Raw genomic sequence first — 27536 nt, 5'->3', positions numbered from 1 at the left:
ATTTGTGGTGTCCTAAGAATGAGATCTTGCTGGCCTAATCACTATAAAAAATAATTTGCTCAGGATAGTGATGAAAGTTCAGCAATTAGTGGAGCAAGAACACTGGAATGGAATTAGATACAGCAATGGTGATAGAAAAAGAAATAGTGTAATAAACTTGCCAAAGGGAAATGAACATCTTGCCATGCTTCAGATGTTTCGTTTCATGCTGTAAAACTGTTCTAATATGTGGCCTAGTTAATAGTAGTGTGTCTTTATAAAAGCAGAGGGCACCTCTGCTGTTCCTGTTCCAGTCCTACTAGTTGGCAGAAATGTGGCTGGCTTTAAGTTTTACGTTGAATTATGCTTGATTTCACGGACAGCCAGGTGGTCACATTTTAATCTGGCATTTTTGTCCACCTTTTAAATCCTTCCCAAGAACCTGGAATAGGCAGATGCTGTGGTTGAATAAGGTTAAAAGTATCGTTGCAGGATGTAAGCTGTTCCTAGTAAAACGCCTTCTGCAGTTGACTGATGGTGATTTTGTCATTGCTGATGGTATTCAAGTGGTGGGTGCAGAAGGTTTGGAATTGCACCCAAGGGTGCCTATCACTATTAGGGCTGTCTTTGCTTCCTTTTGCCACAGTGGTTCTTCTCTTTGCAGGTCTTTATTGTTTGTGATTTTCTCCCAATTATTTCTCTTCTATTCTGCTATCTCCAACTATCTCCACTATACATTTTGTTCAGGTTTTTTTGTCTTTCTTATCCACAATTGTTAAGTCTAGGGCCGTGATGGGGAACCTACTGCACGTGTGCCAGAAGTGGCACGCACAGCCATCTCTCCTGGCAGGCGAGCCGTTGCCCGTTGCTCTTCTGGGCTCCTCCGTGTCAGTTATGCACACTACCCACCTGGTCTGATGTGCATGTGGACACAAAGACCAGATGGTAGGTGTGCAAGCATGCGCTGGAAACCTGAAGATCATCTTCCCGACACGCACATGCACACTGGCAGGCTGCACTTCTGGTTTCTGGCACCCGTGCATGCGCATACGTGCTCCCATTTCAGCACTCGGTGCTGAAAAAGTTCGCCAGCACTGGTCTAGGGCGTTATGTGGCAGGTATTTGTCTATTTGAATTCTAAAGTCCCTAATACTTCGTCTATTCTATAATCCCACCAGTTCTTGCTTGTAGGCAAGTGGTATTTCTTGCAGATATTCCAATGCACCATTATGGCTACTTTGTCATGCCATTGTTCATAATCGGTTTGTGCAATTTCCTTGGCAGTAGCTAACTGTGTCTTCATTTTCTTTGCAGAGGCAGCAATTGCTGTCTGTTGTTGTAGTCTCATTTCTGGCTTTGTACGCATTTGGTCTTCTGCAACCAGAATTAGCCCCTCTGTGTTTTTCTTTAACTTTCTTGCTCTTAGACACTGCCAGGTCTTATTGTTATCTGCTTTGCAGACTAGGTGTGTGTGTGTGTGCGCGCGCGTGCGCGCGTGCGCCGGCCATATAATATTTTTGCCTTGCCACATCTCTTCTTTTATTCTTCACTAGCTGATAATCCAGCGTTGCTCGGATATTTATTCATTCCAATCCTGTATTACACAGGATCCTGCCTCCTTCCATTAATGTCACTGCAATTCCTGAAAGGTGATGGCAAGATCAACTTCTCCCTGAACCCTAATTTCGGCAACAATTAAATTAGTTAAAAATGTTTTCCCTGTGCTGCCAGAAGCATAAAGAAAAATGATAACACCTTGTTGTTTTGCTAGCTGATCCACGATCATCTGATATGCTTTTTTTCTGATCTTGATTTAGTGGTTTAGTGGTTAGTGGTTTCTTGTCTGCGATATATGCACTAAGCTGTTTGATGTTGTAGTTCTTTTCTCATATGTAATCTGCATGAAGTACGTTGTGTCAGTCTCGTAGTGGTGCAGGCAGGCCAAGTTGCAGTAATGTTTTATTAATCATGGTCATACATTTGTCCTCAAGAATAATGAAAGCATTGTTGAAAATGTCCAGACCAAACATAATTTCTAATGTTGGATTTTCCCTTACCAGAGGGAGCCCCCTTGTGTACTGTAAAACCATTACCATGGTAACTCCAACTGTGCTGTACAGTAGAAGCCATTTTAAGGCACAACAGGCTGTATCTTAACAGAACACACACCATGAGGGGTGTTCGGGGTGTGCTACCCCCACAATATTTTTTCCAGAGAGTAAATCATCTGTGTACCAAGTTTGGTTGAAATTGCTCGAAGTGTTCCAGAGTTATGCTAGAGCATACACACACACACATATACACACACACCGTCATTTTTATACATATAGAAGATTTGGCCACTTTGGTCTCTCCAGCATTCAGTAAGCCTTCATGCTTTTGTAGCTTTAAATCAGCTTCTTCACTGTCCTTCAAATATTCTTCCAATGCCCCTTTTCCTTCTTCAACCATCTGGTGTACTTACCACATTCTATACCCGCCTATACTCCTTGTCTGCCAACTTTGCTGCGTGGATGAAGGGCAAGGTTCATTGCCATTATATTTATCCTTTTATCCTGCCTGATTTTATATCAAACTCAAGGTGACAAATACACCCCCTGTCCTATTTTCCCCCACAACAATAACCCTGTGAGATGGATTGGGCAGAGAGAAAGTGAGTGACCCAAAGTCACCCTCCCATGCGCTCTTCTTTCTGGCCCTGTCTATGATCCTAGTGCTTTGCCCCAAAGCATTAGTCTGATAGGGAGCCATTGAGAGGGGACTTTCTTCCCCTACTCCCATACCCATCATCCCTGCCCTCTCCCATGCGTTTCTCTTTCCTGCCCTGTGTACAATCTCCATCTACTTTGCCCCCAACCCCTCAGGTTCTTCCTCATTGGTCCACTGGAGGGTGAACGTTACGGCTGGCTTTCCAGAGGAAGCAGCAAAGAGGAAGCTGACATCACATACAATTGCTGCTCTAGGGTGCCGCATTCGCTCTCCTTAACGGCCCAGGCTCATGTCTTAAGGTGGGACTAGAATTCACACCCTCCTGGTTTCTAGGCCAGCAACTTACCCACTAGACAAAACTGACTCTGATGTTACAAATCATATTATAGGTTCGTGCCGGATGTTCAAGACCACAGTGCCCTGAGGATGGCATCTTCCCATCATGCTGCCTCGGCGAAGTCAAAACACCTTTGCGGCAGATGATTGGCTACTGACAGACACTGGGTATTGGGATGGGGGTTGAAGAGCTATACACTTCATGCCTGAATTTCAGACTCCACCTGACTTTTCTGCAATCACTATCTCTCAGTAAAAGAGAAAGTGATTGCATTCTTTTGAAATGTGGCTGGTTTTAAGAGTTTTGCTTTCTTGGGAGAGAAGTTGAGGCAGATCTTTACACAACATCTGATAATGCTTTCAGAGTAGCTGGGTGTACTCTTGAGGCAGATGAGATTGACCTCAATATATGCAACCGCAGTCCTCAGCAGTACAATTTCAGCCGTCATTGACCTCTGCGTTGATTTGAATTTCTTGCCCTGCACCCATGGGAAAAAAAAGTTCCACGTAGCTTTTGTTCCGAACCTATGACCCCAGTTCTGATGAGCTTTGTTTGTCCAATCAATAATGTGTAATGCATATTCTTTAGTGCTAGATCATTATAGACAACCTTGTGAGCTTGTGAGGTAGGTGTCAGGATGTTGGGCACAATAATAGAACATTGCAGCTGGCCTCGAGGCCCAAAGCAACATCATGCACAGCTAATTATGTATCAGACTTAAATTCCTTTCTATGTTTGTCTATAAAGGTCAAGGTCAAGTTGTAGAAAGAGAACCCAGAATAGGGAGAAGATGAGTTTACAATTATTGTGATGTTCTAATTACTATTGAGTCGATCTTTGTAGAAGTCTAATGTCTTCACACCAGTCAAAAGATTGATGAGTGTGAACATGAGATGGGGAGTAGATAATGCAATACTTTGGATCAGAATGACCAGATTCAAATCTCTGTTTAATTGTGAGACTTAGTGCGTATTTCTCGGATACTACTAGGTATGTTTAAAATTAGCTAATTTGGATATGGATTCTTCTTGCGATTTCCAAAATGTTTCCCATTTCCCTTTGAACCTCTTCTGGATTGGGGGATGCAATGGTTTCTTGAAGTAAATTGTCGTAAGCAGAAAGGGTATGAGATAATACAGAGAGGTTCTAGGTCCAAATAAACCTTCTTTTATCGAGAACATTATTTCCAGGACCCTTCAAATCATTTCTTATTTGAAAGTTTTACTTCTGAAATCCTCCAAAATACCTTTCTCCTCTCCCCCCCCCCCCCCGCCAGATCTGCATGTCCCAAAGGAAAACAGAATGTTCAGGTGTTCTCTGGCAAGAGCCAGTTCCAGATGGATGGATTTCACACATCCTTAGTCACCACTATCAATAAAACTAAGTGTTTTACGGGGAGATTGTGATGATAGAATGGAAGTAGAAAAAACTAATTGTATGTTTTTCGGAGTTTCTTGCCAAATGATGTTATAATGAAAATCTTGAGAAAATCTACACTAATATTAAGTTGTTGGAAAGTCATTCTTCCAGTTATTCTTCTCTAGATCTTGGGTCTTTGGCTCTCTTTCTCTCTTTCATTTATTTCATTTCATTCATTTCATTTATTAAATTTATATGCCGCCCAATCCCGGAGGACTCCGGGCGGCTTACAGAAATGAAAAAAATTAAAAAGAATTATTAAAAACAATGGGACACAACAAAGTTAAAAAGGGAACACAACAAACACCCAATCAGGAGGGGGCTGGACCTCAATTAAGGGGTCAACAGCCCCAAGCCTGCCGGAAAAGCCAGGTTTTAATGGCTTTGCGAAAAGCCATGAGAGTGGGTAGGGCCCGGATCTCAGGGGGCAGCTCATTCCACAGGGCCAGAGCAGCAACAGAGAAGGCCCTACTCCTAGGCGTCGCCAGCTGGCATTGTCCTGCTGACGGCACCCGGAGAAGGCCCATCCTGTGCGATCTTATTGGTCTGAGGGAGGTATGTGACAGAAGATGGTCTCGCAGAACGTGGCACGACAAAACCGCGGTCCACTAAAGCGCTCCCGATTAAAGCGCGTACCTGACGTCATCAGCAGCGCGACAAATACGACCGCAGAGAAAAAAGGGTGCTTTAAAAAGTGCTTTTAAAGCAAGCCGATTCACGTAAAGGTAAGGGTTAGGGTTAGGGTTAGGTTAAGGGTTAGGGTTAGGTTTAGGGTTACGTTAAGCATTAGGGTTAGGTTTAGGGTTAGGTTAAGGGTTAGCGTTAGGTTTAGGGTTAGGTTTAGGGTTAGGTTTAGGGTTAGGTTTGGGGGGGTTAGGGTAAGGTTTTCGCGTTAATTTTAACTTTACCGCTCACAGCGGGCTGTTTTCGTCGTGCTGTGATGACGTCAGGTACGCGCTTTCGTCGAGCGCGCTTTAGTCTACCGCGGTTTTGTGGTGGAACCCTCGCAGAAACTTTCCTTATCTTCCCCCCCCCCTTGTTTGTCACCCCTCCACGTCTCCCTTGTGTCCCTGGGAAGAGCATGCTTTAAACAATATACCATACGTTTCGGAGTATAAGATGCACCTTTCACCCCATAAAAGAGGGTGGAAATGTTGGTGCGTCTTATACACCAAATACAGCCATTTTTGACCTCCCGAAACCCTGCCCCACGAATCCCATTTTCCCCCAAAACGGGCCCGTTTTTCACAAAAAATGGGATGTGCAGAGGTTTGGGGAGGCCTTCAGAGTGCTCCTGGGGGCTGGGGAGGACAAAAACAGGATTTGTGAGGGGTTTGGGAGGCCAAAAACAAACCTGTTTTTTGCAAAAATGGAATGCACAGAAGGTTTGGAAGGCCTTCAGAGTGCTCCTGGGGGCTGGGGAGCACAAAAACTATTTTTTTTCTTGTTTTCCTCTTCAAAATCTTGGTGTGTCTTATATGCCGGTGCATCTTATAGTCTGAAAAATATGGTACTTTTCAGAGCAAGGCTTTGAACTCAAAAAAAGACCATGTGTAGTCTACAGATACTATTAAAGAGTTATCAGTAACTGTCTTTCTTGTTTTGTTGGACAATATTTGATTTGGGAAGCTTTCCTACAAAAGGAAAAGTCCTTTGTGTCACACTAATTAATGTAGTTTCTTTGTTCTACTCCTAAAGATAACTTAGCCAATCCTCCATCCTTTCTGAAGAGTTCTCAATAAATTGCAAATGCATTTGCTATTTTTAATTAAAAGTGTGTGATGTTTTAAGGGCTGCTCTAAGCTTTAGATATATCTGCAGAAAATAGTGTAGCAGGCTATTGCTTACATTCTGTTTTGTCTAGATTTTAAATTGTGTTCCTAGTTTTCTAATTTAGAAACCCAGTCCGGATAACATTCATGAATAGGTGGATTAAAAATGTAATGAACCAAATTAAGTGATAGAAGTAACCAATTGTCTTTACTAGATTTTGAAAGGAAATATGTCAGTCTTACTTGGTATATGGGTCAGAAATCACAAAAAAAATCCCAGGGCTCCAGGCTAGACTGGAATGCAAAAAATAATAAATAAATAAATAAATGGCATCTTATTAGGAGGTAGTGGTGGATCACTTCCAAGTTGTTACATTTTGATGTAATCATCAGCAATTGAGCTTAACTAATCAAGTAATGAAGTGTCTGCAGGCTCAGAGAGCACTGTGGACTGCACAGTAGACACCAAACTCTTTGGTCTTTGGGTACATGTCTATCACCTTTAAGTGTCAAGGAGAGTTGGGAAACTCCCAGATTGCATGCCAAATGTATTTATGTCAATCTCCGGAAAGCTAACAAAAATAGAATAGAATAGAATAGAATAGAATAAATAGAATAACAGAGTTGGAAGGGACCTTGGAGGTCTTCTAGTCCAATCCCCTACTTAGGCAAGAAACTCTGTACCACTTCCGACATGGCTATCCAACATCTTCTTTAAAACTTCCAGTGTTGGGGCATTCACAACTTCTAGAGGCAAGCTGTTCCACTGATTAATTGTTCTAACTGTCAGGAAATTTCTCCTCAGTTCTAAGTTGCTTCTCTCCTTGATTAGTTTCCACCCATTGCTTCTTATTCTACCCTCAGGTGCCTTGGAAAATAGTTTGACTCATTCTTCTTTGTGGCAACCCCTGAGATATTGGAACACTGCTATCATGTCTCCCCAGGCCTTCTTTTCATTAAACTAGACATACCCAGTTCCTGCAACCATTCTTCATATATTTTAGTCTCCAGTCCCCTAATCATCTTTGTTGCTCTTCTCTGCACTCTTTCTAGAGTCTCCACATCTTTTCTACATCGTGGCGACCAAAACTGAATGCAGTATTCCAAGTGTGGCCCTACCAAGGCATTATAAAGTGGTATTAACACTTCACAGGATCTTGACTCATAATCTCTAAAGAAGGCATCATGTTGTAAATCTGTCATGTCACTCCAACTGGTGGTTTTATATAGTACAGTGTAGGAAATGCCAAACCTTACAGCTTTTGCATGTAATGAAACTGCTCCCAATTTAGGCAGACTGTTCTTCTTTCTCTATGATAACGCTATATTAAAATGTGGTACAAGTAGTTCTCGAGTTGTATCCACTCATTTAAAGATAGTTTAAAGTTATGACAGACTTGGAAAAAGTAACTTACAAACTGTCCTCAAAGTTACAGCGGTCACACTATCCTTGCGGTCACAATTTGGGGACTTGCCAGCTAGCTTGCATTTGTGTTGGTTGCAGCATCTTGGCATCATAACCTCACGATGTGAGACCTCCCCAATCAGCTTCTAACAAGCAAATTAGGAAAGCCAGATTAGTTTAGCAACTATGTGATTCACTTAACAATCACATTATTCACTTAACAAGCATGGTTGCAAAACCATGTGATTATTCCCTTAGTGACCCCATCGCTTAGAAACCGAAATTCGGTCCAAATTGTGGTTGTAAGAACTATTTGTAAATTGAATGAGGCATGTTATTTTAGATTAGGCTGCACCTTCCATTTAAATAAGAACATTATATAATAGGGTTGTTGTACTTTTCAGCTCATTTTCCAAATTACCGATAATGTGGAAATTGCTCCCATTTTATATCTTTTTTTATTTTTGCTTCATAGTGAGTTAAATTTTTTCACCAAGAGCGTTTCTTCCGCATTCACTCATGCTCTCAAAAAAGACTGAAGAGCACTTACGAGTTTTTAGAAAAGATCCAGATATCATACATTCTATTCCCTATTAATTTGGAGCTGCTTTTTAATCCCCCCCCCTTCTGACAGAATGCAGGGGTCCAGCTGTATATGAGCATACACAAGTGGACAACACTCTACAAACTGGACTGGAGGAATAAATTGTTTAAACAATTTTTTCAAATGAATGTTCAGCTTGGAGTGTTAAAATATGTTTTTTGGTGAAATAAAAACCACATCAATTCCATAAGTACTACATCAATTTCCAAACAGTAATAGATCTAACTTGGAAGTGGAAGGGAGGAGGGAAATGGATGGCTTTGTTCCATTTTCTTTTTACTCGTTTATATTTGTCTTTCACGTGTGCTTTCTTATTGCTGCATTTATTACTCAAATACATCTAAAAATAATACATTCCAACATGAGAAAAACGTATTGTTAATCTAGGCACCAAACCATGTTGTGGATTAGAAGGTGAAGAATGTTTGGAGGACTTGAAGATATTTTTTCTAAAATAGTCCTTACTGCTTGCCATAGTGGATCTAGTGCAGGGGTGTCAAACTTAAGGCCTGTGGGCCACATCTGACCCATGGGATGCTTAAATCCGCGGGACTGGCCTGAAAATAGCAATGACCCCTGGTTTGTTTGTTTGTTTATTGGATTTATATGCCTTTATATGGTGCCTCTGGCAGCCAAAACGGGGCAGGGAGGGGGGGAATGCGGGCTCCTGTACTCTGTTTTGGCTGGCAAAGTGCTGCAGGAAGCCGTCCAGCCCGAAAACAGCCTCCTGCAGCACCCTGCCGGGCCAAAACATGGTGCAGGGTGTGCACGTGGGCCCCCTGCACTCCCTTTTGGCCAGCAAAGTGCTGCAGGAGGTCAACCAGGCCGAAAATGGAGCACAGGAGGCCACATGTGCCCCTCCTGCCCCATTTTGGCTGGCAGGGTGCTGCAGAATGCGTCCGTCCCATCTCCTTCCCTTCCCACCACCCGGCCTGCGGAAGAGAAATACAATGTTGATTTGGCCCTCCAAGAAATCTAGTTTGACGTCCCTGATCTAGTGGATCTTAAATTGTAAATTGTAAATTTAATGAATTTATATGCCGCCCAATCCCGAAGGACTCTGGGCAGCTTACAAAATACAGAACTAAAAAAATAAAAAGTTAAAAATAAGGAAAAAGAGAAACAGATTAAAAAGCAACACATCACACACTCAATCTAGGTGGGGCTGGACCTCATTCGTGTGGTCAACAGCCCCAGGCCTGCCGGAATAGCCAGGTTTTTGTGGCCTTTCAGAAGGCCGAGAGAGTGGGAAGGGTCCGGATCTCTGGGGGTAGATCGTTCCACAGGGCCGGAGCAGCTACAGAGAAGGCCCTCCCCCCGAGGAGTCGCCAGCCGGCATTGTCCAGTCGACGGCACCCGGAGAAGGCCCATCCTGTGAGATCTTATTGGCCGTTGGGAGGTATGTGGCAGGAGGCGGTCTCGCAGATAACTTATGTATTTTCCAACTGCTTTGCTTGTCATTCACCCCCTCCAGCTGATGTGCTGTCTTTTTCTATTGCTGCTACAAAAGCGTGCATCATCTCATTTGTTGGTATGCAATTTGTACAAAGCACAAAGCAGTGCAGGATGCACTCCTGGAGGAGAAAGAAGAGGTGGTAGTGGTGTTTGGTAGTGCCTTCAGGATTAACCATCTTTATTAGGGCATAGATATTGACTAGCCATAGGTACGGCTCAGCTTAGTTTAGGGCATAGTTTTTCCATGAGCAATAGCTCAGAAGGAGAGGAAAGAAAAGAACATTCACAGCTCAGATGGAAGGTGTAAGATTGACACCATGGTAAATTTTGTGCTGCCTGAGCAAATTCCACTATGTAGGTTGCGTTGGACATCTGTTCTACCTCACAGTTAAAAGAATAAAAGTGGCAGTTCTTTTATAAAACTGAACTTCAAACCTTCCAGTGCTGCAGGACGCTGAAATGCTTTGCTATCTTTCGAACTTTCTACTCTTTTTACTTCTCTGCCAAATTATAAATTGCTGAAAAGGCCAACCCAGTTTCTTGCCTGCAAGATGCTAATTTGTTAAAAGCAAAGAGGGGAGGTGTTTTCTGATGGCTGTGATTTATTTATTTATTTATTTATTTATTTATCTATTTATTTATTTATTTATTTTGTATAGCTTCCTTCACTGGGAGAGGTTAAACGTTTCTCACTGCTCTCAACTAGAGTGGGTGATACAATGGCCTATCACATGTTTTGCATATAGAATCCCCAAATTCAGTTGTTGGTATCTCACGCTGTTAGGATCTGGCAGTACCTTGATTTGAATGACCTCCCTACATCCTAGGTCCCTGAGAGTCAGGGCTAGAAGGTGGACAATTATTTTGACATGTCATGGCTTCTACAGCAGGTGTCAAACTCGATTTCATTGAGGGTCGCATCAGGGTTGTGTTTGACCTCAGAAGGCCGAGGTGGGCGTGGCCAGCTCAATGTCACTCCTGGTGGCCTAAGCACTCTGCCAGCAAAAACTGACTCCTGAGCTCCGTTTTCGGCTGCGATGGTCTCCTGCAACCCTGGATTGCAGGAGACCGTCGCAGCCGAAAATGGAGCTCAGGAGCTTATTTTCGCTGACAGAGGCACTGCAGGCCAGTCCTTCACTGTTTCTAGGATGGCCCCACAGACCAGATCTAAACATCTCATGGGGTGGCCCCGTCTCCATATATTCTCTGCCTCCCGAGTCCCAGCTGGTCTGGAGGAAATGGGGATTTTGCAGTATCCTTCCCCTGCCACACCCACCAAGCCATGCCCACCAAGCCACACCCACAGAATCAGTAGTAAAAAAAATTGGATCCCACCACTACTTTCGGCTCATCCTAGTTTCTTAAAGAAAACTCTTTATTGAGCAAGTAATGAACTTTTGGAACTTTGACGCATCTCCTTTTGCAATAAGCAAGGAAAGAGATTGGAGGAAGAATAGCTGAGCATGAGCCCGTATCTTGTACAAACAGATGGTGCTTAAAAGCAAAAAATTGTCTTTCAAGTAAAGTGAGGGGTTGATGCTCAGAATTAGATTTTTTCCCCCTCTCATTTCTTCTTTTTCAAAGTAATTTGGCAGGCTGCTTCCATTAAGTTAAGTGACTGAACGAATGTGTGAAGGCGATCCTATTTAGTAACCTCAATCTGAAAATGCATTTTTTTCCTTGAAGTGAAATAGTAGCTTAATAGCTGGAACTGTGTGCTTTGTCCTCCCTTTTCCATTGAAATATAGCACCAAAGTAATGTTAATTCCCCATTTATGTAAGGGATATCACACTTTTTGTCTAGCTGAAACCATTGGTTAAATTGCTATGATATCGTCAAAAGTTCCAGCTTCTGGGGAGGAAAGATCATAATAAAACATTGGTAAAAAGGAATGAGGCAAGCGAAGAAACTCACCCTCGTACAAACGAAAACAGGATCTTGAAAATTTTAAGTTATAAGGTATTAATCACAATTAAACAAACCAGAAACTGCTGGTATTTGCAATTTGCAGTCCTGGACACAGTAAATTGTCTGAGTTCTCAAACTTTGGTGGCCTGTGTCCATATGTGAAATGTTGAGATCCTACTGCAGGCCCTCTCATAAACAGGCTGTCATCTTGTACCTGGCCAGTCAAGAAATCCTGTTTAAAATATGAAAATGAAATTTTAAAAATGTTTATCATTAAGGAATTTGAATATCATATTGCTTAACTTTATCATTTGGAGGGAGGGGGTGCTGGGCATCTTCCCAATAAATAAATAAATGGGCTGCAGCTGCTGGCAATATACATTATATACATATGACAAGAAAAAAGAAGAGAGAAAGAGAAAGAAAGAAAGAAAGAAAGAAAGAAAGAAAGAAAGAAAGAAAGAAAGAAAGAAAGAAAGAAAGAACGAACTATGCTTATGGGAAGACATGAACACCAGAGGTGATATTCAGCTGGTTCTCTCTGGTTCAGGTGAACCCATAGCGGTGGCTGTGGGAGGCTCCGTTCACCCGCCCCAACATAATATGCAAGCACCGCGCATGCGCAGAAGGCGCTCGCACTCACATTTGTGAATCGATAGGGAAGGTAAGTGATCCCACTGCTGATAACACTAAATTTATCCTTTTTTCTTTCTTTCCAGAGCATTGCTCAGGCGACATTCATTGGTCATGATTGGGGTGGTGCCACAGTGTGGAATATGGCTCTCTTTTACCCAGAGCGGGTCAAGTAAGTTAATTTTTCTGTGACATTTGCATGCAATATATATGATAGTGATGGAACAAACACCAAACAGTGCTCATCACCTGGAGTTGTGAGCAGAAGTACAGTTCATAGTTCAGTGCTATGTTTTACAGTATATAGTACATATTAACCTTAACAAAATTAAATATGTGGGTAGATTATCTTTAATTGCTACTTTTCACCCTTTTTCCCATCAAGTTCCATTTTTATTTCTTTTTCAATTTAATTAGAATAATCCATAAAAATGTCATAAGTCTCCTGTTAATGACTTGTCAGATTTTACCTTCCTTCTCCTTTGTCCATTACTTTGTGAGCCATTTTGATTTTGTCATCATTCAGCTGCCTAAATAATACATTTCTAGTCATTTTGGTTTGTCTCTCAGTCATTGTATTTTTTAAAATTCCATTTCATTGAGTCCTATTATCTGCTTCTTTTTGCCTAATCAACATTTTATTATATTTGTATTCCACTTTTACTCAAGGAAATTATAGTCATCTGCAATTGATTTATATGTTAGACTAGCTAATAACCCGGAGTTGCCCGGGTAGTTGTTGAAAGGGGGAAAATGTCCGGACCAAACATAATTTCTAATGTTGGATTCCCCCTTACCAGAGGGAGACCCCCTTGTGGAGTTCTGTGAAGCCATTACCATGGCAACTCCACTGCACTGTACAGTAGAAGCCATTTTACAGCAGTATAGTAGAAGCCATTTAAAGGCATAGGCTGCATCTTAACAGAACACGCACCCTGAGTGGTGTTAGGGAGGTGACTTACCCCCACAGTATTTTTCCCAGAGAGTAACTCATCTATGTACCAAATTTGATTGAAATTGCTTGAGGTTATGCTGGAACATACACACACAGAGTTATTTATAGAGAGAGAGAGATTTATATCCCAACATTCTTCCAAGAGCTCAAAGTGGAGTATACCACATTCTTTTCCTCAATCTCTCCCATCCCACAACAAGAAACTGGGTATAGACTTGAGCCTGTGACTTTCTTCTAAGCCTAGTCCAGTTATTTTAATCACTGTCCATATTGACTCTCCCTCTATTCTTTTAGAACTTATAGAGATATCTGCAGGGTCTCTCACTTCTGTTTGTCTCCATCACACTTCCCACTATGTTTAGTTAATATATTGTCTTGCTGTGATACTCTTGTTACAAAAATGATTGTATGGAAATTTTAATGCACTAATCCCTGCCTTTCCCAGCCTGGTGGCTCCAGATGTCCTAACACTGTAATTCTTAGAATATCATTCTGTACAACTGAAAGCCACTGAGTTGGGAACCATTATATTAATATATTTTCTGCCACCACTTCTGTCTCAAATAATTCTTTGGATACACTACATAAAGTGATAATTCATATTTCTCCTTCTGATGGGATTTTGTCTGTTAATAAAGATAATAAAGAAAATACTGGACTGTGCAGAAATGAACAGGTTAACTGAGAATAAGGATAAAGAGGAATGTACTTCAGGGCATGGGGGCGATTTTATGATTGGTTAGAAAAGGAATATGAATAAAAGATTACAGATTAAGTAACCCAGATAACACACTATTAAACAAAGAGGAGGGGAAGGGAAAAATAGAAACGTATTAATATATAAATATACAGACAAAAGATGACATATGTGAAACACTTGCAATGAAAATAAAATGTGGAAGAGGGAATCTATTTTTATGTAAATATAGAACCGGATTTACTTGAATCCCACCCCAAAAATCCATCAGAGTGAAGAAGAAGAAAAATAAATAGAATAACAGAAGGAGGGAGAAAGAAGAAAGGGAAAAGGAGAGGAAGTAAGGAAGGGATAGTAAGAGAAGGAGAGAGGGTAGGAAGGAGAAGAAGAGAGGAGGAGTGGGGAGAGGGAGGGGAAGAAGAAAAGAGAAAGGAGAGGAGGAAAGAAGAAGGTAGAGAAGGGAGGTTGGGAGGAAAGGAGACGGAAGAAGTAGGGTTGTTGTAAAATACCGTATTTTTCTGAATATAAGGCGCACCTTTTTACCTCAAAAAAGAGGCTGAAAATCTAGGTTCGTCTTATACACTGAACATAGCATTTTTTGCCTCCTACAATCCCGCCCCCCTTCACCAAAATGGCCTATAGGAAGCTTTCAGAATGCACTTGGGGGCTGGGAAGGGCAGAAATGAGTGAAAAACGGGCCAATGTTTGCTCAGTTTTGCCCCCAGGAGCACTCTACAAACTTCCTAAAGGCTGTTCATGCCCTGTTTTTTTGGTGGGAATGGGGCCGTTTTCACAAAAAATGAGTCATTTTTGTGAGGTCTGCAGAGTGCAAAAAAATTTTTTTGTTTGCCTCTTCGAAATCGTGATGCGCCTTATACTCCAAAAATACAGTAAGATGGATGTATGGGTGGCAGGAAAGCAACCCGATGATATTTTTAAACTTTTAAATGAATTGTGATAAATATTAAAAGATAACACATACACATTAAGTTACTTATGAGAATGTATATTTGTGAATGTATATATGAGGGGAAAAGTAAAACTTTCAAAAAATTCTTCAATACTGTAACTATCATTGATGTTTAATGTAGGACAGCTAATTCTATTTAAGGTACCAAAACACTTTTTAAATTAATTGTTTTTGTTGTTGTAGCATCAGGCATAGAGGGCTGCCTCTCTGGACTTGTGCACTTTTGAATCAGAACCCTCCCCTCGCTTTTCATCCCCTCTTCCTAATATCTTGCTGTTGTTTTAGGGCAGTGGCTGGAATAAATACACCCTATTCACCTTCAAAGGCTGGAGTCGATATTGTGAAAAGGCTGGAAGCCATTCCTGTTTTTGATTATCAGTTGTACTTCCAAGAGCTAGTGAGTATTATAATAAGACACAAATTTGTACTTGTTAGGAATGTTGGCAATATATAAATCATGTAACGATGCTATACCTGTTTCTTTAAATCATACTGTCAAATGTGATTGGTTGCTGTTCTTCCTCAATCGGCCATAAGAGGGAGCCAGAATGACTGTTAGCTCTCTGTTAGATGTGGGGCTGATCTGATCAGAGTGTTTTGGAAGCTGGCTGTTAGAAAGTGCCGTGAGCTATTGTAAATTCTGCAACTGCTAGCAAACTTTGAGTACTGAACTGATTATATGATACTGGACTATGTTATTTGGATTATCCCTTAACTGAAAGACATTGATGACTGACTGTCTTATCCGTGTATGACTTGGACTGTTTGATGGACTCTGATACCTCTATTTCCACAAAAGTAAAAGCCTACTTAAACTGCAGTGTTTCTCTATGCTGGTTTGTGTGTTCTCCAACAATACTCTCACAACGCTTCTCTGAACGTACTCTCTCTCCCAACGGGGAGCTTACCTAACAGTACTGCATAGGTGGAGGACTTAGGCTGTATTGGAATCCAAATTTGTAGTTATGATTGTCCCATCTTAATTGTGTCCTTTCTAAAGAATGATGAAAATGAGTTTGAGATTGATCCTGACATATAAGAAATGGAACATCTGACTATGACTCATGATAGGGTCAGGTAGGGTCCGCAACCTGGGTGTCCTCTTGGACCCGCAGCTGACGTTAGAACACCATCTGTCGGCTGTGACCAGGGGGGCTTTTGCCCAGGTTTGCCTGGTGCACCAGTTGCGGCCTTACCTGGACCGGGAGGCACTTTGAATGGTCACTCATGCCCTCGTCACCTCAAGGCTGGATTACTGTAATGCGCTCTACATGGGGCTGCCCCTGAAGAGTGTTCAAAGACTACAGTTGGTCCAGAATGCAGCCGCATGAGTGATACTGGGTGTACCTAGATACACCCATGTTACACCCATCCTCCGCGAGCAGCACTGGCTCCCTATTGGTCTCCGAATGCGCTTCAAGGTGCTAGTCATTACTTTTAAAGCCCTACATGGTTTAGGACCTGGCTACCTGAGAGACCGCCTCCTGCCACATACCTCCCAACAACCAACAAGATCTCACAGGTTGGGTCTCCTCCGGGTGCCGTCGCCAGACAATGCCAGCTGGCAGCCCCCCGGGGGAGGGCCTTCTCTGTAGCTGCACCGGCCCTGTGGAATGACCTACCCGTAGAGATCCGGACCCTTTCCACTCTCTCGGCCTTCCGAAAAGCCACCAAAACCTGGCTGTTCCGGCAGGCCTGGGGCTGTTGATCAATGTCCAGCCCCACCTAGACAGAATAGATGGTGTGTAATTTTAATAATTGTATTTTTATTCTTAATTTTTTTAATTTTTTTTTATCTTGTTTCTGTAAGCCGTCCAGAGTCCTACGGCAGCATACAAATTTATTAAATTTCAATTTTAATTTCAAATGATCAGAGAAAGAGCAATAGAGTCTGCAAGGGAATCCTTAAATTACAGGCTTTTTGTCTCCCTAGTCAGATATCCTATATAGCAGTCAGCCAGTTTTAACATATAGTTATTGGTAGAAGTATATGTTATATATATTGAAGTATACTGTAGAAGAGCCGAGATGGTGCAGTGGTTAGAGTGGAACAATGGAAATTGTTCTGTGCATGCACAGAACTCAAACAAAAGATGGCGACGGTAGTGACCGGGGAACCAGTTTGGGGGCTTGGTCAGCCTGGGTCATTGCTGGTTCTGCAACCCAGGCCAGCGTATCACTACCGGTTCAGCTGAACCGGTCCAAACCGATAGGAACCCACCTCTGGGTACTGCAGACTATTTCAGCTGACTGTTAGCTGCAGTTCAGCAGTTCAAATCTCACTAGCTCAAGGTTGACTCAGCCTTCCATCCTGCCAAGGTGAATAAACTGAGGACTCAGATTTTGGGGAGCAATATGCTGACTCTATAAACCGCCTAGAGAGGGCTGTAAAGCACTGAAGCAGTATATAAGTCTTAAGTGCTATTGTTAAGTGTTATTGCTACTGTAGAAGCATCTAGCTGATCTTGGCTAATCTCAAATAATCTCAAATCTCATGGTGAGATTCACCTAGCAAAATAGTAGGACATTCCAAAGTTGTAAACTAGAGTAGGAACTAGAAAATTATCCTCAGAGAAGGCCCTTCTATATTGCCAAGGTTAGCTCTGTACTTATTTATTAGTGAACAAATTGTTTTTTTTAAAAAAAAAAACGTCATACGAATCTGTCCTAACATATTTGCCATCCAACCTATTAATGTGGTTACCATGTAATTATGGAAGTTTCAGGATGGGGCCAAGGCTGAGAATTCTGGAATGATGCTGTTTTAATATTTATTTGCTTTGTTTAGTAATACATAAATATTATTATATCTCTCCCCATTGAACCGCTTAGAGAGGGTTCTAAAGTACGGTGAAGCATTATAAAAGTCCAAGTGGTATCGCTTTTGCTAAATTAGTGGAATGACTTAAATGTTATCATTCTATTGGTACAGCTATAAATGAATCCCTATAGAAAAAGAAGGAGGGGACTAAAACACTCCCTGTCCCCACAGCACTCTACTTTACTGAAACTACTAATCAATTGTATTTTGCATAATTTAGAACTTTTCATACACTAGGCTGGAGGTTTTTCTTGGCAGTGAATGTGTGTTGGCAAATTGTAAAAGAGAGATTTAGACCTGAGAACTCAAGCCCAAACTTGCAAGGCTGCCATAAAATTCTTTTTTTTTTTTTTTGCCTGATTGTAATTTGCACACCACTGTAAAGTTGCTTCTCCAGCACAAAGTGGCCAGTCCTGTCCCAGAAGCCATGTGCCAGACTTGGCTATTCCTGGGAAAAAGAAAGAGGGTTCCTCCCCTTCCAATTTGAAGTTGAGATCCTGGTGGTTTCGGGGTGGGGGGATGGGGACATACGTAGTGAATCAGGTACATCTTCCCTTGTATTAAACAATGAGATAAGAAGGAACTTCTAGACAACTAAAGTGCATTGCCTTGTCATTTTTCTCGGTGCTCGCTATTTTAATTTAAATGATGAATTATTGAAACTGCCCAGTTGCTTCTCAAGTTTTCTTGAGTATTTTTATTAGGGCTTTCTTATGCAAATGGATCTTGGCTCCCAGATGCTCCTCCTCTTTGTGTTAGTGTGTGTATGGTTGCAGCACTGTTTGACATCTAAAAAAGGTTTGAATCTCTTTAGCAGGGTTTCTCAACCTTGGCAACTTTAAGATACATGGACTTCAACTCCCAGAATTCCCCAGCCAGCAGGTAGAATACATGTGTCTTGAGCATTGCCAAGATGGAGAACCACTGCACTATAGGGACTGCCCAACTCTACCAGCCACTTCATTGTTTTGGGGGAAGTGCTAGTAATGTTAGCTAAGAATAGGCAGCTGATGGCCCATGAGTCTGATTCCAGCCTCCTGGTTTCCCAAGCAATTTAAAATTATGATCAATTGTGGTAAAACTCTGTTTTCAGTTATAAAGGAAACTTTTTCTAACACTTGTGAGAGTTGTCACGTCAGTTTTTTTAATGGATAATACATGTGACATTACATTGTATAGATGTCTTATTCCTGCCATGCTCCCCTCCTCATTATGATCAGCATATAGATCAAATCTGCCTATTTCTTCCACAGTCCAGCAGAAAAAATGGAAGCAGAAAATAACAATTGACAAAACATTGAGTTTCTTGGAAAATATTAATTCTTGCTTGCCCATAAAATAATTTCAGAAAAATCACAATTTAATGTTACATGTGAATACAATTTTTCTAGGTTTGCTTGCTTCTGTATTGTGAATTAGCTTTTGGCCATTGTTGAGAACAGGTTGTGGTATTAAATAACTTCATTTCTCCAGATCAGACTATTAATTCACTTACAGTACTGTATGCCACAAATCCCTCCTCTGTTGAATTCTGGTTTTTTTTTTTTTTTAAATTACTAAACTTTTATCATGCCATTCCTTTAGCAATAGTAATACCAATAGCACTTAGACTTATATAATGCTATATAGCTCTTTCTGAGCAGTTTACAAATGTCAGCATATTGCTCCCAACAATCTTATTTTACCGACCTCGGAAGGATGGAAGGCTGAATCAACCTTGACCTGGTCAGAATCGAATTCCTGGCTATGGACAGAGTCAGTCTGTAATATTGCATTCTAACCACTACGCCACCATGATTGGTGCACATGCAAGCTTTGTGTGTTCCTTCACTTTAATCCTCACAGCAATGGCAAAACTATAAGGTAGGACTACAAGTCACCCAAGGAGCTCAATGGTCAAGTAACAATTTGAATTTGGATCTCCCCAATCACAACCCAAAACGGTAGGACAGTTATATACTGTCCTACTCCTCCACCATACTGGTTTATCAGTGGTGGGTTCCGGATCCCGTTGCAACCGGTACGCTGTAATGGGGTTGGGCATCCAGCATGTGCAGGTGCGCTGTGCATGCATGCACACCCACTGCCCCCGACGCTCCAGCTGCTTGGCAGAGCGTCACACAGGTGCTGTACACTCCATTCACGTGCACCAATGGCCCAGTTGGGTCAAATACAGGTAAAGAGGGTGGGTGGGCCCTCCGGAGCACCATACTGGAATGGTACCTGGTGCTCCCAGCAGGCACTGGTATGCCAGTACCAGGGCGCATCAGCCGTAACCCACCACTGTGGTTTACAAAAGAAAACATGGTGACCATGAACGCAGAGTGTGATCCTTAGTTCATAGAGCTAATCACTGCCAAGGGAAAATCTTGGAGATGAACAGTCTAAATCAATGTTTCTCAACCTTGGCAACTTTAAGATGTACGGACTTCAAATCCCAGAATTCCCCAGCCATCCATATTGAAAGCCAATCTAAGTCCTCACTTGCATCCTAGAGTCACATCTCATCAGCAATTCAGCTTGCAGAGTTAGGAAGGCTGAGTGCTGAATCATAGCCCCACTAGGCTACAGAGTAATCTAATTTAGCTTTGCAAGAGAAGGCTCAATTAGTCAGAGATCAGAGAATGACGATATGGCTGCATTCGAGCAATTGAAAATTCAAGCCGACGGTTCTATCGGCCCAAAGAAAGAAGGGACTACAAATTTGTTCCTGACAGAGTCTATTTATTGAAGAATCTGATTGGCTTTTTCCCCCTCTGCTTCTTTTAAAATATACCAAGCATTTGGTTTCAAAGCCAATCGTATAATAATAAAGTGGAGGATTGGGGACAATGGGCAAACTCTGTTCTGAATAGCATTCCACACGCATATATAATCATTTTTGTGCATGGCCAAAAAACCCAAAGAACAAATAGCAAGTACTGTTTTAAATATTGGTAGAAGATAGAAGTTTAATAAATAAATTAAATGGATTTTTTAAAATGATTTATTGATAAATATTGCATATAGTAAAACATTTAAAAACTCAAACTCATTACTTTCTTAGTAAATAACTTGTTTTTATAGCCATGGTTAAAAATTTTACTGTCACCACTGTAATTTTAGGATTTTTGTCTGATAGTTAAATTTAACTAAATTCAGAAATGCATCCTCTTGGTCTTGATTTTAAAATAGGCCAGATAAATATTGTGCTGAAAAAAGTACAATGAAATATAAGCTGCAGTTTCAAAGTCAATACCATTACAGGAACAATATCTGAGAGATGGGAAACTTTTGAAATCTGCTATATAATATATTTGATAGTGACACATTTAATCTGGCTTTTCAAAAGGATTTTTTACATTTACTTATATGTAGCAATAGCACTTAGACTTATATACCGCTTCACAGTGCTTTACAGCTCTCTCTAAGCAGTTTAGAGAATCAGCATATTGCCCCCAACAATCTCGGTCCTTATTTTACCAACCTTGGAAGGATGGAGGGCTGAGTCAATCTTGAGCTGTTGAGGATCGAACTGCTGGCAGTCAGCAAAATTAGCCTGCAATATTGCATTCTAACTACTGCGCCACCACAGTTCCTGTAAACCGCTGAGATAGAAATAGATGAAAAGCATCATTGTAATTTATTCCAAAGGTCAGGAGTGAAACCAGAGATTTGATTAGTAGAATATGTATAGGTCTTGCCTAGATTGTCTGGGACTTGGGGCTCATTTGTATAGAGAATATAGTCAAATAAATTTAAGATGATGGCCATAACAAAACAATCAAAGGTGTGCCTGGTTTTTATATGTGTTTCAACAAAAAAAACCCAGATATTTTGATTTCCCATTGTGGCTGTGCCCTCCTCCTTCTCCCCATACTCTGAAGATGTGCTTGGTTGGGATGGAATTCAGGAGCAGCAAGTAAAATCTAGTTGTATTTAACTGACACAGATGATGCTTGCACTTACATTGTGTGGTACCTTACAGTAGAGCTTTCAACGGCATTTAGCATTTAGACTTATATACGGCTTCTTAGTGCTTTAAGACAGAGTTCTGTAAGCAGTTTACAAAGTTAACATATTGCCCCCAATGATCTGGGTCCTCATTTTACCAATCTCAGAAGGATGGAAGGCTGAGTCAACCTTGAACCAGTCAGAATTGAACTCCTGGCTGTCGGCAGAGTTAGCCTGCAATACTGCATTCTAACCATTATGCCACCAAGGCTCCTAAGTATTTCAAAAAATAAAATAAAATGACTGTGAATAGCTCACTTCTCTTGGATAGAGAGAAACACTTGTTCATAAATGTGACATAAGTGCATGCATTCTTCTTTTCTAGGTCCAAATTACAAATTTGAGCAAAATTCTGAATCACTTACAAAGGCCAAAATTCTATCAAGAATAGAAAACAATGAAGTCTTTTTATATGATTAATGTGATTGTCAGGGGCCTAAGAAAATATAACTTCAGAAATGCTTTATGGAGATATTTGTATCTCAAAAATGCACATTTTTCTTCTTTGTTTCCTTTACATTAGGTAAAAAGAAATCAACAAAGGCAGCCAGTTGCCAAAAGGGTAGAGGCTGCCTTTTTTTCTCAGATGGCAGCAGCACAAAAGTGAAGGGAGCTGAGAGGGGCCTCCCAAGTCTTGTGCTATAGAAACAGCCCTGCGCTTTAAATGGGGCAAGGGAAAGGAGAGAAATTGACGTAGATAGGTTTAGATCCATTTGGAGAGGGGAAAATGCAGGAAAATAAAAAGATTCAAAGTCTTTCAATTATCATGCTAGTCAGTGGCGGGATCTTGCCGGTTTAACAACCGGTTCGGTGATCACGTACTTCTTTGCGCCTGCTCAGTTTTGAGAAAAAGTACCTTCCGCATTACTGCCAGGGGAGAAAAACAGCTGAGGCACAGCAGCCCGTTCTGCCACGTGACTCAGCTGAGAAGATATAGGTGAGTTAAGCGCAGGGGCAGGTGGGCGGGCCCACTTCATCGTCAGAGAGAACCGGTTTGCCCCAGCTGATGGCCGGAGCTACTGATTCGCCCGAATCCGTCCGAACCGGTAGAATCCCACCCCTGATCCTAGCCAACATGTTGAGGTAGTCCTCGACATACACAGTTCGTTTAGTGCAGGGGTAGCCAACCTTTTTATACCTACCGCCCACTGTTGTATCTCTGTTAGTAGTAAAATTTTCTAACCGCCCACTGGTTCCACAGTAATGGTGATTTATAAAGTAGTGAAGTAACTTTACTGTATAAAATTTATAAAGCAGAGTTACAGCAAACCCCTACCGCCCACCATGAAAGCTGGAATGCCCACTAGTGGGAGGTAGGGACCAGGTTGACTACCACTGGTTTAGTGACTCTTCAAAGTTACAGTGGCATTGAAAAAAGGGACTTATGACTTGTTTTTCACACTTGTGACCATTGCAGCATCCCTATGGCCATGTGATCAAGGCTCAGACGCTTGGCAACCGACTCATATTTATGATGGTTACAGCATCCTGGGATGATTTGATCACCTTTTGTAACCTTCTGAGAAGCAAAATCAATGGAGAAGTCAGATTTGCTAACAAATGCAGTGATCCAATTAAACAACTGCGGCAAGAAAGGTCATAAAATGGGACAAAACTTACTTAACAAATGTCTCACTTAACAACAGCAATTTTGGATTCAATTGTGGCTGCAAGTTGAGGACTACCTGTAACCTATGAGGGCATGTGATTTGCTTTGCTTTAAGATTTGATTCCAATTTAACTACTGGCACTTTGAGGACAATCAGAAGCAGGGGAGGTTATAGGAGATACCACTAAAATAAATGGAGAAGTTGGGCTGGAACCAGTTTAATCTGAATGCAAGGTTTGACAGTGATGCAGAGCTGTGGTGGTGCAGTGGTTAGAGTGCAGTACTGCAGGCTACTTCTGCTGACTGCTGATTGCCAGCAGTTTGGCAGTTCAAGTCCCACGGGCTCAAGGTTGACTCAGTCTTCCATCTTTCCGAGGTTGGTAAAATGAAGATCCAGATTGTTGGGGGCATTCTGTAAACGGCTTAGAGAAGACTATAAAAGCACTGTGAAGCAGTATATAAGTGCTATTGCTATTGCTATTGAACTCCTTCTTCTGAGCACCATTCCAAATTCTTGGTACTACTTGCAAAAATCCTAAATCAGTCCTGCCCCTATCTGGTATGTTAGATTTCAACCCTTTTGATCCAAAGGCCTTGCTGTGATTGAGATTTATTGAAGTTGAAGGACAAAACATTTGCAGGACATCCTCCAATACAAGCATTTCCAATCAACAGGATTCCTATATATCCTGTTATCAGAACTATTCCCTAAATTGGGAGTCCTTGTATATTCCTCCTTATATGTATTTGATGTGATAGCAATTCCACCTGCCTCCTCCCAATGTTCTTTTTTCCTTGTTGTGCCTTTGTCTTAGGCTGTGATACGGTGCTTCTCTTCTTTCTGAGGTCTTAATAGATGCCTTCTCCTTATTTGTTTTATAGGTTTATTGTTTATCACCCAGTGTTTATATACTGCCAAATTATGAAAACTCCACTTGGCTCATACACATAATAAATAAAAAAGCCACTTAGATCCTGCCATAGCACATAGATTGTAGCTAACAACAAAGTTTTCTGAATGTAGCCACTTATATAACTAACTGTACCGGACAAGTGTTCCCAGATTTAAGGTTTGTGGAAACACACCAGGAAGGAGTATTTTGATGCAAAATCTTCTCAAAAGACTTAGTGGCAACTGAGCACTGGGGAGGGGGGATGAAAGAGGAATAGAACTGTATATCCTGAAAAAGGGAATGACTGAAGAGTAACAATTTTTTTTAATGATTCCACCCATGGTATTTCAGTTAATGGTGCAAGTTTTCAGGGATGCGGTCAAGTTGGTGGGAGGTAGGGCTTCCTGGGAGGAGCCTACTGGTGGAAGCAGCAAAAAATCAGCTGCCTCCGAATTCCTGGCTACGTACCTGATTAGAGGATCTTCCATCTGACGTCTTATCAGGTTTTCTTATCCTTCAGGCAAGAGGGAAAGAAGAAACTGTTTTGCTGGCAAATGCTCTTCGATTTTTGCAGCTTTTGTGCTTGCAAGGAAAGGGGGGCTAGCCCAAGGCAGAACGGCTGTCCGTGCTGGGAACTTCCAACTGCCTTGTGCAGGACAAAGTAGGTCTCTCCCACTCTGCTCTAAGTTTTGTTTGATTTAATCTTATCACGAGCTGAATCCGTTTACTGCGAGGACAATAATTGCTTATCAATATTTTAGCTTCTTCTCTTTTTCTCCTCCGAAAAATTATTTACTCAGAGGCTTTTAAAATGGCGCCGAGCAGGCTGGTTTCTCCGGTAATAACGAACACTTTTTGCTAATTCTCACAAGACTTCAAAAGAATTCAAAACAAAGAGATAGCTTATCACATGTTTTGGTTTCACAATAGAAGAATTTTACTCCTTCATTAACTTTGCTTATTGGAAGTTAAATGGTGATGAATCTGTTGAACGGTTTTGTTACAATGTTTACTCACTGAAACTTTTGCCAAGCCTTAAATTTCAAATAAAAGCCTCTTTACTTAAAGCTGCATATTTAGGCAATAGAGTTTTATTAACTGCAGGCAGACAAATTTTGAAATGGCCTCAAAACCAAATATTAACTTGAAGACGTCACCCTCTACTTTCAGGGGCACATCCTCAGTGCCTGGTACAAAGCTGCAGCCTCCGCTTCCTACGCCCCCTGCTGGGGATGTGTTAACGAAAGAATTTTTCTGAGTAATCTAAGCGAGGCTTTTAATGCACAGACAATTAAAATGGAAGATAAGTTTAGAGATAATAGAGAGGAGAGAAAAGAGGAAATAAAAGAAATGAAAGAAGAAATTAAAAGTGAAATTAAAAGTGAAATAAAAGGACTTAAACAGGAGTTGTATGAGAAATTTGAGGCTAAGGTTGATAAAATTAGAGACGACATGCTGAGTCTTGTAACTGTATTAACAGAACATATTTCTGGAGTGGAAGATACTCTAGAGGTTCTTAATGATGCCAATGCTAACTTGACATTGAAACAGAGGTGGTGGAACAAAAAGTGGAAAATGCTGAAAAAGAAATTATTATGATACAGTACCGACAAATGGAGTTCGCATTAAGAGTAAGGGGGCTGCGTGAGGAGAAACAGGAGAACCTGAAACAGATCCTATCGGAAGCTTTTGACCGCCTGATGGGAAGACCAGGGACCAACCAAGGCTGGCAAATTGACAAAGCTTACCGCGTTAACTCCTGGCTGGCAAAGCAGAAGCAGCTTCCTCGAGACATCGTTATATATTTTACTACAAGAGAGTTCAGAAATATGGTACTGCAAGCGTCTTATAACACTAAGCTTCAAATTGGCGGTCAAGACCTGGCTGTTTTGAAAGAGATACCACCTCAAATGTTAAGAGCCAGAAGAGACTACGCTTTTTTGGTCGAAGAACTCAGAAATCGTCAGATACAGTATAGATGGGATGCACCATTTGGCATCATATTTACATTTGATAAGCAAAGGTACCGCCTCAACTCTGTATGGAAAGCCCGAGATTTTTATTATAATATTGAAGGCCGGACACCCTGCACCATCTGGACCTAGAGAAAGACCACAAGAAGGACAGGATAGACAGCAAACTACACAACCACCAGACAAGATGGAGCATCTCTCTTCTCTAGAAGTGCAAGGTGCTATGGAACCAAGACCTAGCCGCATGACTACTAGACGTATGGAGAAACAAGCTAAGAGGCAACAGCATCAACAATCATCGGCCATCGATCAAGGAACTACAACAACAAATCTGGAAGCAGTGGGAGGAGCTAGACCTAAGGTTAAACAGGCCGTGCAGGAAGCTCTAAAAATGCTTCAACCAACCAAAGATGACAACTAAGATTTTAACATGGAATGTCAACGGACTGAACTCTCCACAGAAGAGGAAGAAAATATTTCATTATCTTAAACAGTTTAAGAACGATGTAATTTGTTTGCAAGAAACTCATATCAAGTCAACTGATCAAAATATTTGATCAACTCAAAACTTGGTCAACATTTTGCAGCTTCTGCTATGGAAAAGAAGAATGGTATAGTTGTATACTTAAGAAAAGATATGAAAGCTGAATTAATAGAAGCAGATCCCTTCGGAAGATATATTGCTTTAGACTTAATCTTAGAAGGGAAAAAGACATTACTTTTGGGAATTTATGCTCCCAATCAACAGCAAGATAGATTCTATAGAAATCTTCATGCTAAATTAGTACAGTGGGACTATAGTTCCTGTATACTATTGGGTGACTGGAATGGAGTGATAGATACTAAGAGAGATAAGAAGATTTCCCGCCTAAATACCAAGATGCGAGCAAAGTTACCCAAATCTTTCTTTGACATTATGGATGATTTTGAATTGAGAGATATCTGGCGAGAAAGAAATGCAGAGGAATATGACTTCACTTTCTTCTCGGACAGGCATCAATCCCTTTCAAGGATCGATTTTATTCTAACCACTAATGATTTGCTTCCTAGGGTCAAGAAAACAAAGATTGCAGCTAGAGTCCTTTCGGACCATAACCCAGTTTGGATGGAGTTGGGAAGGGTAGTGCAGGCAAGAAGGTCTTGGAGACTGAATGAAAATTTATTTAGATATGAAAACTATATTAATGATTGTAAAAAATTACTATCTGAATATTTTGTTTTGAATATGAATAAGGGTACATCTATGGAATTTGTATGGGATGCAAGCAAAGCGTATATGAGAGGAGTTTTGATGAATATAAATAAAACACATAGAAATAAGCAAGGGCTAAAACGAACAGAACTGGAAGAGGAAATTAAGAGAAAAGAGCTGGAGTTAACAAGGAAACCAGACGATACAAAGG

At 41.2% G+C, this 27536-nt stretch overlaps 1 protein-coding gene across 1 annotated transcript in view; it reads left to right on the top strand.

Moving 5' to 3' along the window:
- The window catches only part of EPHX2 (epoxide hydrolase 2), an 81378-nt gene that overhangs the window by 33696 nt on the left and 20146 nt on the right, over positions 1-27536 (top strand). The window contains exons 11-12 of the mRNA XM_032215143.1: positions 12309-12394; positions 15130-15241. Of these exons, the coding sequence (XP_032071034.1) occupies positions 12309-12394; positions 15130-15241 (198 nt within the window). The remainder of the gene's footprint in view (positions 1-12308; positions 12395-15129; positions 15242-27536) is intronic.

Source organism: Thamnophis elegans, chromosome 4 (genome assembly GCF_009769535.1).
Source record: "Thamnophis elegans isolate rThaEle1 chromosome 4, rThaEle1.pri, whole genome shotgun sequence".
NCBI lineage: Eukaryota > Metazoa > Chordata > Lepidosauria > Squamata > Colubridae > Thamnophis > Thamnophis elegans.
The sequence above is the reverse complement of the archived record's forward strand: the minus strand, read 5'-3'. Positions and strand labels throughout refer to the sequence as shown.